Here is a 12,443-nt window from a genome sequence, read left to right on the forward strand (position 1 = left end):
GTGGGTAGAGTGCTGGGATACAGTTTGGAAGGTAACTGGTTCATATGTCCGTTTACAGCACTGGATTGTGCTGCAAAGGTAGGTTCATTTGAGTGTTCTCTGTCAGGTGTTGATGAGAAGCTTGGTTAAGTTTTCAGTGTTGTCTCGTTGCTGCTCTGCTGTATTTTTACTTCTTTACCTTTTCATTTGGGAGCTCCAGTATTGGCTGTCTATTAAGAAAAAAAGTGCTAAGAGAACTTAATCAATAAGAACTGAACCAAAGCTGGTCCTCAATCATGCAAAGAGACTTAAACTGGTTCTAATCAAGATGCCATATCCAGGTTCTATACTGGCACTAGCACACACTGTGAGAGAGGCCAGGTTCTAGACTGGCACTGGCACACACTGTGAGAGGGGCCAGGTTCTATACTGGCACTGGCACACACTGTGAGAGAGGCCAGGTTCTGTACTGGCACTGCACACACTGTGAGAGAGGACAGGTTCTATACTGGCACTGGCACACACTGTGAGAGAGGCCAGGTTCTGTACTGGCACTGCACACACTGTGAGAGAGGACAGGTTCTAGACTGGCACTGCACACACTGTGAGAGAGGCCAGGTTCTAGACTGGCACTGGCACACACTGTGAGAGAGGCCAGGTTCTGTACTGGCACTGGCACACACTGTGAGAGAGGCCAGGTTCTATACTGGCACTGCACACACTGTGAGAGAGGACAGGTTCTAGACTGGCACTAGCACACACTGTGAGAGAGGACATGTTCTAGACTGGCACTGCACACACAGTGAGAGAGGCCAGGTTCTACACTGGCACTGGCACACACTGTGAGAGAGGCCAGGTTCTAGACTGGCACTGCACACACTGTGAGAGAGGCCAGGTTCTAAACTGGCACTTGCACACACTGTGAGAGAGGCCAGGTTCTAGACTGGCACTGGCACACACTGTGAGAGAGGCCAGGTTCTATGGGAGCTGCAGCCTGAGGGAGCACTGTGCACTTCATGAACATGTTGTCTTTCTGAATCCTGTGTCAGAAGATAGAGGCTGGACAGTATAGACTGTGTTTCAGTCAGTAATCACTGTGTTTTTCTAATCCCTCTCACAGACAGCACAGAGGATGATTTTGAACTCTCCACTGTGTGTTATCGGCCAGAGGGACTTGGCAAGCTTCAGGAGCAAACCAAGTTCACCAAGAAAGAGCTGCAAGTCCTCTACCGGGGATTCAAGAATGTAAGCCTTCCTCTTTTTACTACTTCTCTCTCCAAACTGTCTTTCTTTGTTTCACTTTCTCTCATGGCTCTCTCCCAGTGAGTGAGCGACTTACCTCTAACCATGGTGTCTGTGCTGCCCCCTGCAGGAGAGTCCCAGCGGTGTGGTCAATGAGGAGTCCTTCAAGCTGATTTATTCCCAGTTCTTCCCCCAAGGAGGTGAGTGTCAGCTGCTCTTTTTCATCCCTGTTTGTATTCCCTCTTAACAGTGAAGTGTATTTGTGTCTACTCGAAAGCCAGTGAATGGGTTGGTACACAATACAGAGCATGTGTGTTGCTGTTCCCTTTCAATTCAAAGACGACCACCAACATGACTATGGGATATCTCTGCCCATTGGGTAGGTATCAATAATGGCTAATTGCAAAGCATATGACATGGTTTATTTAGATTTCCAGAAAGCTTTTGACAAAGTCCCGCACAAAAGATTAATTCGCAAACTGAACGTAGTTGGGATTCAAGGAAACGCATGTACATGGATTAGGGAGTGGTTAATATGTAGAAAACAGAAAGTACTGATTAGAGGAAAAACCTCAGAATGGAGTGTGGTGTACCACAGGGATCAGTATTAGGTCCTCTGCTATTCCTAATCTACATTAATGATTTAGATTCTAGTATAGTAAGCAAACACTGTTGCAGCAGCAAAGGTCATTCAAAATGATCTAGACAAGATTCAAAACTGGGCAGACACATGGCAAATGACATTTAATAGAGAAAAGTGTAAGGTACTGCACGCAGGCAATAAAAATGTACATTATAAATATCATATGGGAGATACTGAAATTGGAGAAGGAATCTATGAAAAAGACCTAGGAGTTTTTGTTGACTCAGAAATGTCTTCATCTAGACAATGTGGGGAAGCTATAAAAAAGGCTAACAAGATGCTCAGATACATTGTGAAAAGTGTTGAATTTAAATCAAGGGAAGTAATGTTAAAACTGTACAATGCACTAGTAAGACTTCATCTTGAATATTGTGTTCAGTTCTGGTCACCTCGCTATAAAAAAGATATTGCTGCTCTAGAAAGAGTGCAGAGAAGAGCGACCAGAATTATTCCGGGCTTAAAAGGCATGTCATATGCAGACAGGCTAAAAGAATTGAATCTGTTCAGTCTTGAACAAAGAAGACTATGTGGCGACCTAATTCAAGCATTCAAAATTCTAAAAGGTATTGACAGTGTCGACCCAAGGGACTTTTTCAGCCTGAAAAAAGAAACAAGGACCAGGGGTCACAAATGGAGATTAGACAAAGGGGCATTCAGAACAGAAAATAGGAGGCACTTTTTTACACAGAGAATTGTGAGGGTCTGGAATCAACTCCCCAGTAATGTTGAAGATGACACCCTGGGATCCTTCAAGAAGCTGCTTGATGAGATTCTGGGATCAATAAGCTACTAACAACCAAACGAGCAAGATGGGCCGAATGGCCTCCTCTCGTTTGTAAACTTTCTTAAGTTCTTATGTTCTTATGTATTACGGAGCTCTTTACACCAGAGCTGCTGATAGGCCCCTTCCTGGGATGACGCATTCGGTCCCGCCCACCAAGGGATTAAAACTCCATTTCTCTTTTTTCTTCTCAAGATGGTAAGTTAAGAACCTCTGTGTTTAGCTGAGCGTTATTGTAAAAAGAGCGTCCTGAGTCGACTGCAGTTCCCCTGCACTCGTGCTGAAAGCCGGCTTGCCGACTCCAAACTGAAGTTTCTTCCTCGACTGCCTGTGCAATAATAAAGAAGTGTGTGTGTGTTTTTTTCCCTTCTAAAAACTAGGCTCTTAGGAGAATACAGTTCCTCAACGGGACCAGATCTTGCCTCATCCCCGCTGTCGAGTGATTCTCCCAGCCGCCGTCTGGCAGCTGACTTGGGCCTTGTTGTTTGGCTGCTGCTGCGCGTCCCTCGTCTCTGTATTAGACAGTATGGCCCTGTTTTCAAGGTTGTGCTGTGGATTAGCTGCAGCACGGTTGTTACAATAGCCATCCAGCCATGTATTCCTCCACCGAGCTCTGTTACTTCATCCCACTGTACAGTAGACCTTGCTGGCTGCATAGGCCTGCCCACCTCGATGATTCGGGCCTTGTAAACAAACAACAGTGTGTTCTCCCCCATCTGTTTCTACCGTGTTTTTTGCTGTCTACCTTCAACTCACCCTCTGTGGCTTCGGCCCTTGTGTCTCCCTGGTGTATGCTACACACTGACCAGGTGTGTGACCAACGGTTAGGGTAGGCACCGTTGTATAGCTGCCCCTGGTGCTTCAGTACCTCGTGCTTGGGAGTCCAGCATTCTACCTTGGCCCTTGAGAGAGAAGTGTACTGCAGTATCTGTGTGGCTTTTAAGCCCCGGGTGAAGGAAAACAGGCTGGAGAGAGCCACGAGGGTACTTGGTGGCCGGACTGTCGGCAGCTCTTGGAGCCCCAGAACCCCTCCTCCATGACCTGTCTCAGGACCCCTTGCTAGACATCCCAAATGCACAGGCCACCCGCAGTCGCTCCCAATCCCCGAAGGTGAGAAGGGTGAAGCGTTCTAAACAGACGAGGGACATTATGGACCTGAAAGCCCAGATGGCCCAGGTCCTGGAGCTCTTGTCTAAATAGGCATCTGCAGCTCCTGCCACAGTCCCAGCTCCTATACAGCCCCAATCCCCTCGGTAGACTCCACCATTGCGTCCCTGGTTAAGGCCCCGCCAGCGGGAGGACTGGCCAGAGATGTGGCATGTCTGAACCCGCAGTGCAAGGTGATGGAAATGCACCTCAAGTGGATGTATGCAGCAGAGGCACAGGTAACCCGCCTGGCAAACACGATGAACATACTGACGGCCAATATGGATGACGTACTGCATGAGGTCCTGCTCCCTGAGCCGATGGCCACTGAACTACGCCTCCTGTCCAGCACGCTGCTTCAGATCTCCAGTCTGCAAGGGCAAGCTAGTGGCCAGAGTCTGACTAGCTTAACTGTGGCTCGCAGACAGCTGTGGTTGTCGCATGCCAGGGTCCCCGATGCAGATAAGGCTGCACTTCTATACACGCTTATATCCGCGGGACATACCTTTGGGCCAGCCGTGGAGGAGATTCTGCAGAGATCCCACAGGGAACGCGAGGCGTCCTGGCAGGTTGCCACGTTGCTCCCTCCCCACGCTCCCGCATGGGGCAGGTCGAACCGCTGGCAAGCTCCTCTGACGAGAAATGTCACCAGGACGGCTCTGCTGGGTGACCTAAGGCATCGCCTACAGGACACACCAGCAGCGAAAAAACCGGCCCCTCCCAGCAGACAGAAGGAATGCAGGACATGGCCAGCCCATTCACCAGCATCCCAGGAGGCATTTCTAAGGCCACTGCCCTAGACAGCCACCCCAAACTGCCCCCCCCCCCCCACAAACTCAGCAGCCCCGGCATGGCCCCTGAAGGCTTGCAGCCTCAGACTCCCTTTTCAGCACAACAGCTTCAGTACTGGCACGCCTGCACATCGGACTCCTACGTGGGTGCTCGCCACTGTGCACAACGGTTACGCGCTTCAGTTCTGCTTGAGACCTCCTCCCTTTTGAGGAATCACAAATACTTTTGTGAGAGACCCTCTCCAGTCCTTGGTACTTCAGAAGGAAGTGGCTGCCTTGCTGTGCAAGAGAGCCATTCGTCTCATAGACCCCACCTCCCACAGAGAGGGGTACTGCTACTCAAGGTATTTTCTGTTGCCTTTCATGGAAGCGTTTATGAGTTCGCTGTGCTGCCATTGGGCCTCTCTTTAGATCTTCATATGTTTTCAAGGCTTCTCCCTGAATGGAGCCTTGATATTGTTCTGAATCTCTCACAAAGGTCCCGTTTGAGCCCATACACTCCATAGAGTTGAAGTTCCTGTCCATGAAGACAGCCTTCCTTGTGACTATCACCTTGCAAAGTGGGTCAGTGAGCTGCAGGCGTTGTCTGTGCACAGCTCCTGCATCCATATTGGGGAGGATAGCAGCACGGTGTCACTGCGCACCAACCCTGCTTTCCTCTCCAAGGTGATCACAGCCTTCCACATTAATCAGTCTGTGGAACTGGAGTCCTTCCATCCACCCCCGTTTTTCTTCAAGGGAGGAGGAGAGATTGAATTTCCTCTGCCCAGTGCAGGCATTGAGATGCTACGTGGATAGGACAAGAGCTCTACATCAGTCTGACCAGCTCTTTGTAGTCACGCCTCGCTGTCCGATATTTGTACTGTGGCTAGCTGGGCTATGCCACATGATTTCTCCAGGTTCTACCACCTTAATATGGTAGGCCCTGCCCTGCCTTCATTAGACATAAGGGTCCTTGAGGGTGCAAGATCACACCACTAACCTCTGGGCTATGCGGTGCTGATGTGTCCCTCGCATACTGCTGTTCCTTCTCCCTCACAAAGGCTCTGGTATACTATCCTATAGTCATGTTGGTGGTCATCATCAAATTTAAAAGGAACATTAGGATACCTACCGTAACCCTGGTTCCCTGAAAGAGAAGACAACCACCAACCATGAAGTCGCATCGGTCGCCCTCACGGGTTCAATGGAAAAAGAGAACTGGCCTCCTTGGGATGATGTGCAGGGGAACTGCAGTTGACTCAGGAAGCTGTTTTTACAATAACGCTCAGCTAAACACAGAGGTTCTTAACTTACCATCTTGAGAAGCAAAAAGAGAAATGGTGTCCTCAGGATGACAGTTTTAATCCCTCAGTGGGCGGGACCAGGAAGGGGCCTATCGACAGCTCTGGTGTAAATAGCTATAATATCCCATAATCATGTTAGTGGTCATCTTCTCTTTCAGAGAACTAGGGTTACAGTAGGCCAAGTTGCAGTTCTGTTTTTATGGAACATGCTGAGCTGATGTAGCTGCTGAATTCATATCTGCATCCTGAGAACACTGAGAATTATTTTATTTTTTAGATTCAAGTACATATGCACACTTCCTGTTTGAAGCTTTTGACACTGACAAAAACGGATCTATCAGCTTTGAGGTAAGAATGAATAAATCTGCCTATTTGTGTGAGGGGGTGTTTAACTCTATTTTACATGCTATCTCTGGTACAGTGAGGTTTGTTTAGCTGTATTTGACATGCTGTCTCTGGTACAGTGAGGTTTGTTTAGCTGTATTTGACATGCTGTCTCTGGTACAGTGAGGTTTGTTTAGCTGTATTTGACATGCTGTCTCTGGTACAGTGAGGTTTGTTTAGCTGTATTTGACATGCTGTCTCTCTCGTACAGTGAGGTTTGTTTAGCTGTATTTGAGATGCTGTCTCTCTGGTACAGTGAGGTTTGTTTAGCTGTATTTGACATGCTGTCTCTCTCGTACAGTGAGGTTTGTTTAGCTGTATTTGACATGCTGTCTCTCTGGTACAGTGAGGTTTGTTTAGCTGTATTTGACATGCTGTCTCTGGTACAGTGAGGTTTGTTTAGCTGTATTTGACATGCTGTCTCTCTGGTACAGTGAGGTTTGTTTAGCTGTATTTGACATGCTGTCTCTGGTACAGTGAGGTTTGTTTAGCTGTATTTGACATGCTGTCTCTCTGGTACAGTGAGGTTTGTTTAGCTGTATTTGACATGCTGTCTCTCTGGTACAGTGAGGTTTGTTTAGCTGTATTTGACATGCTGTCTCTCTGGTACAGTGAGGTTTGTTTAGCTGTATTTGACATGCTGTCTCTGGTACAGTGAGGTTTGTTTAGCTGTATTTGACATGCTGTCTCTCTGGTACAGTGAGGTTTGTTTAGCTGTATTTGACATGCTGTCTCTGGTACAGTGAGGTTTGTTTAGCTGTATTTGACATGCTGTCTCTGGTACAGTGAGGTTTGTTTAGCTGTATTTGACATGCTGTCTCTGGTACAGTGAGGTTTGTTTAGCTGTATTTGACATGCTGTCTCTCTGGTACAGTGAGGTTTGTTTAGCTGTATTTGACATGCTGTCTCTGGTACAGTGAGGTTTGTTAAGCTGTATTTGACATGCTGTCTCTGGTACAGTGAGGTTTGTTTAGCTGTATTTGACATGCTGTCTCTCTGGTACAGTGAGGTTTGTTTAGCTGTATTTGACATGCCGTCTCTGGTACAGTGAGGTTTGTTTAGCTGTATTTGACATGCTGTCTCTGGTACAGTGAGGTTTGTGTGAGCAGGTATTTAACTGTATGAACGGGTCCCAGTGGATTGCTAATAGCTGTCTGTAAGAAGACTTGTGTGTTCTCTCCCCAGGATTTTGTCATGGGGCTGTCCATTATCCTTAGAGGCACCATTAATGATCGGCTGAACTGGGCTTTCAACCTCTATGATCTCAACAAGGACGGCTGCATCACCAAAGAGGTGTGCTCTGAACAACAAACATGTTCCCCAAAGCCTATCTGTGATTCTCACAGAGGCTTTCATGAAGCATGTTCCCAAAGCCTATCTGTGGTTCTCACTGAGGCTTTCATGAAGCATGTTCCCCAAAGCCTATCTGTGGTTCTCACTGAGGCTTTCATGAAGCATGTTCCCCAAAGCCTATCTGTGATTCTCACTGAGGCTTTCATAAAGCATGCTCTCCAAAGCCTATCTGTGATTCTCACTGAGGCTTTCATAAAGCATGCTCTCTGTGGTTCTCACTGAGGCTTTCATGCATGCTCTATCTGTGATTCTCACTGAGGCTTTCATGAAGCATGCTCTCCAATGCCTATCTGTGATTCTCACTGAGGCTTTCATGAAGCATGCTCTCCAATGCCTATCTGTGCTTTTTACTGAGGCTTTCATGAAGCATGCTCTCTAATGTCTATCTGTGCTTCTCATTGAGGCTTTCATGAAGCATGCTCTACAATGCCTATCTGTGATTCTCACTGAGGCTTTCATGAAGCATGCTCTCCAATGCCTATCTGTGATTCTCACTGAAGCTTTCATGAGGCATGCTCTCCAATGCCTATCTGTGCTTTTTACTGAGGCTTTCATGAAACATGCTCTCCAATGCCTATCTGTGCTTTTCACTGAGGCTTTCATGAAGCATGCTCTCCAATGTTTATCTGTGCTTCTCACCAAGGCTTTCATGAAGCATGCTCCCCAGGGCCTATATGTGTTTCTCACTGAGGCTTTCATGACGCATGCTCTCCAATACCTATCTGTGCTTCTCACTGAGGCTTTCATCTTCTCACTGTACCATTCCACACTCTCCATATGTAGATTAAATGTCATAATACTCATATCACGGAAGGTGATGGCAGAACTGTTTAATTACAAGCCAGCCTGTCAGCCGCTCCAAACACATATAAAGGGACCACCTTTCTATCTAAATACTGTATATTGTGGCTATGATGCTTCAGGACTTCCTGGCATGTGTATTAAGAGCTGAAGTGCTTTATTGTGCTTTGCAGGAGATGATGGCTATAATGAAATCGATCTACGACATGATGGGGAAATGCACCTCCCCCTGCATGCAGGATGATGCACACAGGGAACATGTGGAGTCCTTCTTTCAGGTAACACCTGCAGCCAGAGCATGAAGAGCAATAGAAACTGAATGAATCCACCCAAAGAGGTTACTGCACAGGCAGGGAATGCCGCTGTGAATGAATCCACCCAAAGAGGTTACTGCACAGGCAGGGAATGCCGCTGTGAATGAATCCACCCAAAGAGGTTACTGCACAGGCAGGGAATGCTGCTGTGAATGAATCCACCCAAAGAGGTTACTGCACAGGCAGGAAATGCCGCTGTGAATGAATCCACCCAAAGAGGTTACTGCACAGGCAGGGAATGCCGCTGTGAATGAATCCACCCAAAGAGGTTACTGCACAGGCAGGGAATGCTGCTGTGAATGAATCCACCCAAAGAGGTTACTGCACAGGCAGGAAATGCCGCTGTGAATGAATCCACCCAAAGAGGTTACTGCACAGGCAGGAAATGCCGCTGTGAATGAATCCACCCAAAGAGGTTACTGCACAGGCAGGGAATGCCGCTGTGAATGAATCCACCCAAAGAGGTTACTGCACAGGCAGGGAATGCTGCTGTGAATGAATCCACCCAAAGAGGTTACTGCACAGGCAGGGAATGCCGCTGTGAATGAATCCACCCAAAGAGGTTACTGCACAGGCAGGGAATGCCGCTGTGAATGAATCCACCCAAAGAGGTTACTGCACAGGCAGGGAATGCTGCTGTGAATGAATCCACCCAAAGAGGTTACTGCACAGGCAGGGAATGCATTAACTAGTAATCTTTATTTCCCCAGAGGATTATACAAAGTATTTTAAATATAGGAACATTTTGAAACATTTGTTTTTTTATGTGTAATTTGTTCTTGTAAAATCCCTGATTTGTGTATTGCTTTTCAGAAAATGGACAGGAATAACGATGGGGTCGTGACAATAGAAGAGTTCATTGAGTCATGTCAGAAGGTATGTTTATTGGTAGAAAATTGACTAAATTGGACTTGTTTTAAATCCCTTCAACATTCTTACAGATAAAATGAGTGAGTGTATTTGCTTCTTCAGTTGGCTTTAAAGACATGCGCTATAAATAGCGACAAAAAATCAAGAAATCAAATCCAGTATCCTAATCACAGTACAGAATTCCAACCAGGCCCTCCAGATTGTAATTGTCGTAGAATCCCTGCACTTTTGTTTTACTGGATGAATACAGATATCTTTTTGTGAACAGCTGCTCTGAGGTAGGGTTAGAAGGTGATTTGACGTCATGTATTTTGGGGTTAGAAGGTGATTTGACTTCATGTATTTTGGGGTAGAAGATGATTTGACGTCATGTATTTTGGGGTAGAAGATGATTTGACTCATGTATTTTGGGGATAGATGATGCTCTGACGTCATGTATTTTGCCGTAGAAGATGATTTGATGTCATATATTTTGTTGGTTCTGTTTTTAGGATGAAAACATCATGAGGTCTATGCAGCTGTTTGATAATGTTATCTAGAGGAGGAAGTCCTGGAGAGAGCCAGGTCCCTCCCGCGGCGCTGCCCTCCTGGGACACTCTGGGCTTTTATTTTTTACACAAGAGCCATTGGGAGAAGTGACATGGGAAAAAATAAATAAACTAAACCCGGAACAATGAGAAAGAAAAGGTGATGTATTTTTAAAAAGCGTTTTGCTGGCTGGATTTCAGGGCCTCTCCTTTGAAAATTTGGGACAATTCGGGCACTGCAAGAGGCATCATGAAAAATAAACAAATCCATGAAATCCACAGTCTTGTTACCATAGCACTGCAGACAGTATTGATTTACAATAACTCATTCATTTTATATAGCATGAGATTATCACATCCACTCTAGCAGTCTCTTAGTAATTGAAAAGATACTCCAAAGCCTATCTAATGTACTTTGTGCATATATATATATATATATATATATATTATATATATATATATATATATATATATATATATGGATAGATACCTCACCCCCACCCCTTCTATGATGTCATGATGACACAATCATGAGTCTAGAGTGACTGAATGTCCCTGACTGAGACTGCTGGAGCACAAGAGCTACACTGTATCACAGCACAGGGTATAAGAGTGCCAATACCCACAATGCTCTTGAGTAAGAATCACAGGCCGTGAAGTGGAAGCAAGAGAACTGAACCCACAGCCCAAGGGAAATATTTCAAGTGAAATATTTATTTATTAGTTTTGATTAGCTGTTACCCAGAACATGTGTTTTATGTGTTTTGTTTTTCTCTCTGGCTTTGCTTAGTCTTTTGTTGCCTACATTCAGCAAGATCTTTTTTTCACAGTTGTAACGCCAGTTCTTTCATCCCCTTTGGTGCTTTCATCAGAACTACTAAGAAACTTGTATTGTGGTTGTAATGCGCACTAGGAACCATCGGCAGATCCAGAATAAAAAGGGTTAACTGTCAAGTAGTGTGAAGTATTAGATAAGAAGAATATGCTTTTGAAGTGTTGAGAAAGAGCAGTGGGACACAATCTTTCTGAAAGATTCACATACACAATAAATGCCCCGAGTTATGTGATATCATTGCACTAGTTGTGTGATATGAATGTTGTGAGATTATTGCACTAGGTGTGTGATGTGAATGCACAGTTCTTTCCTCTCATAATAGAGAACCTGCCTCTAACTCCCCACTCAGCAGCTGTATTGCTGTAAAGTCACATTTATTATTACATGTACTTTTATTGTTAAACTTTTTATGCAGGTTTTAAAGCACTGTTTTTGAATAGATTGAAAGATGACATCTCTTGTTAAAAACCAATTATCAAACAAACCAAAAACAAACCAATGTTCTAATCACATGCCACGATCCCCAATGCCACGTACTGATTCTGACAATGTGTGTGACAGTTGGGTTCATTAGTAGAAATGGACTGATTTCCTGGTTCCTGTCAGTAGGACTTGCATGGATCCCATTGAGATTAGTGTTCTAGTAGGAGCAGGAGCCTCCACAGGCTCCAAACCTTTTCAAATATCTTGGACTGCGATCAGTGATGGGGACATGTCATACTACAGTCCCTCTGGCATCAATGCCATGTGCACACCAGAGTCGTACCAAATCTTCCAGTAAAGACAAATGAGATCCTCACGGCTGTATATGCGCATGCACTGTTTCTATAGCATTGTAAATGAGTAGCTCACTGGATGTTAGCGTGTCGAGTTATCTAGTCTCTACCGGCTGCTTTGCATTTCAAATATCTTTATTTTGTACAGAGAGAAATAAAACCACAGTTGCTATGCACCACTGTTGCAAGTCTGTTTTTCCTCCGTGGAATAATCCAACAATGCAGTTATCTGTAAAATCACAATGAAAAGGAAGCAACAGTCTAAATGCACATAACTAGAATGTGCTTACATTTAGTAAGCACTTCAAAATATACCAACAAGCTCTAAGCACAGAGCACTCCGTCTGCATTCACTGATAATAAATCAGGACTAGACAGAACCGCACTGCACTGTAGCTGCATATCCAGTCCTGCAGCACCCCCTTGTGGTGGCAAAAGGCAATTTGTGGAATGTTTATTAAGTTTATTAAACACAAAATACAGCTTGTGAACAAGGTTTATAACATTATTTATTTGTATAATTTACAATATTTTACATTGTCTTATGTATAAGAAAACTGGGCAGTACTCTTTAGCAAATGTGTTGAGAGAGTAACACTGCCTTATCTGAAAAGCAGACTGGATTTACAAATGAAATAACAAAATCAAAGAAGTTTGGATGCGATTCACTGGGTTTGTGTTCACACCAATCGGACTCAAAATGAGGCTTTCTTTG

General features: G+C 45.2%; 1 protein-coding gene across 1 annotated transcript in view; it reads left to right on the top strand.

Moving 5' to 3' along the window:
* Positions 1-12,165, top strand: part of LOC121321619 (Kv channel-interacting protein 2-like) — a 15,808-nt gene extending 3,643 nt beyond the window's left edge. Inside the window, exons 2-8 of the mRNA XM_041260623.1 lie at positions 1,064-1,224; positions 1,352-1,421; positions 6,146-6,216; positions 7,438-7,545; positions 8,580-8,684; positions 9,534-9,596; positions 10,082-12,165. Coding sequence (XP_041116557.1) covers positions 1,064-1,224; positions 1,352-1,421; positions 6,146-6,216; positions 7,438-7,545; positions 8,580-8,684; positions 9,534-9,596; positions 10,082-10,129 — 626 coding nt within the window. The 3' untranslated portion in view covers positions 10,130-12,165. The remainder of the gene's footprint in view (positions 1-1,063; positions 1,225-1,351; positions 1,422-6,145; positions 6,217-7,437; positions 7,546-8,579; positions 8,685-9,533; positions 9,597-10,081) is intronic.
* Positions 12,166-12,443: the final 278 nt, after the last annotated feature.

Source organism: Polyodon spathula, chromosome 10 (assembly GCF_017654505.1).
Source record: "Polyodon spathula isolate WHYD16114869_AA chromosome 10, ASM1765450v1, whole genome shotgun sequence".
NCBI classification, from domain to species: Eukaryota; Metazoa; Chordata; class Actinopteri; order Acipenseriformes; family Polyodontidae; genus Polyodon; species Polyodon spathula.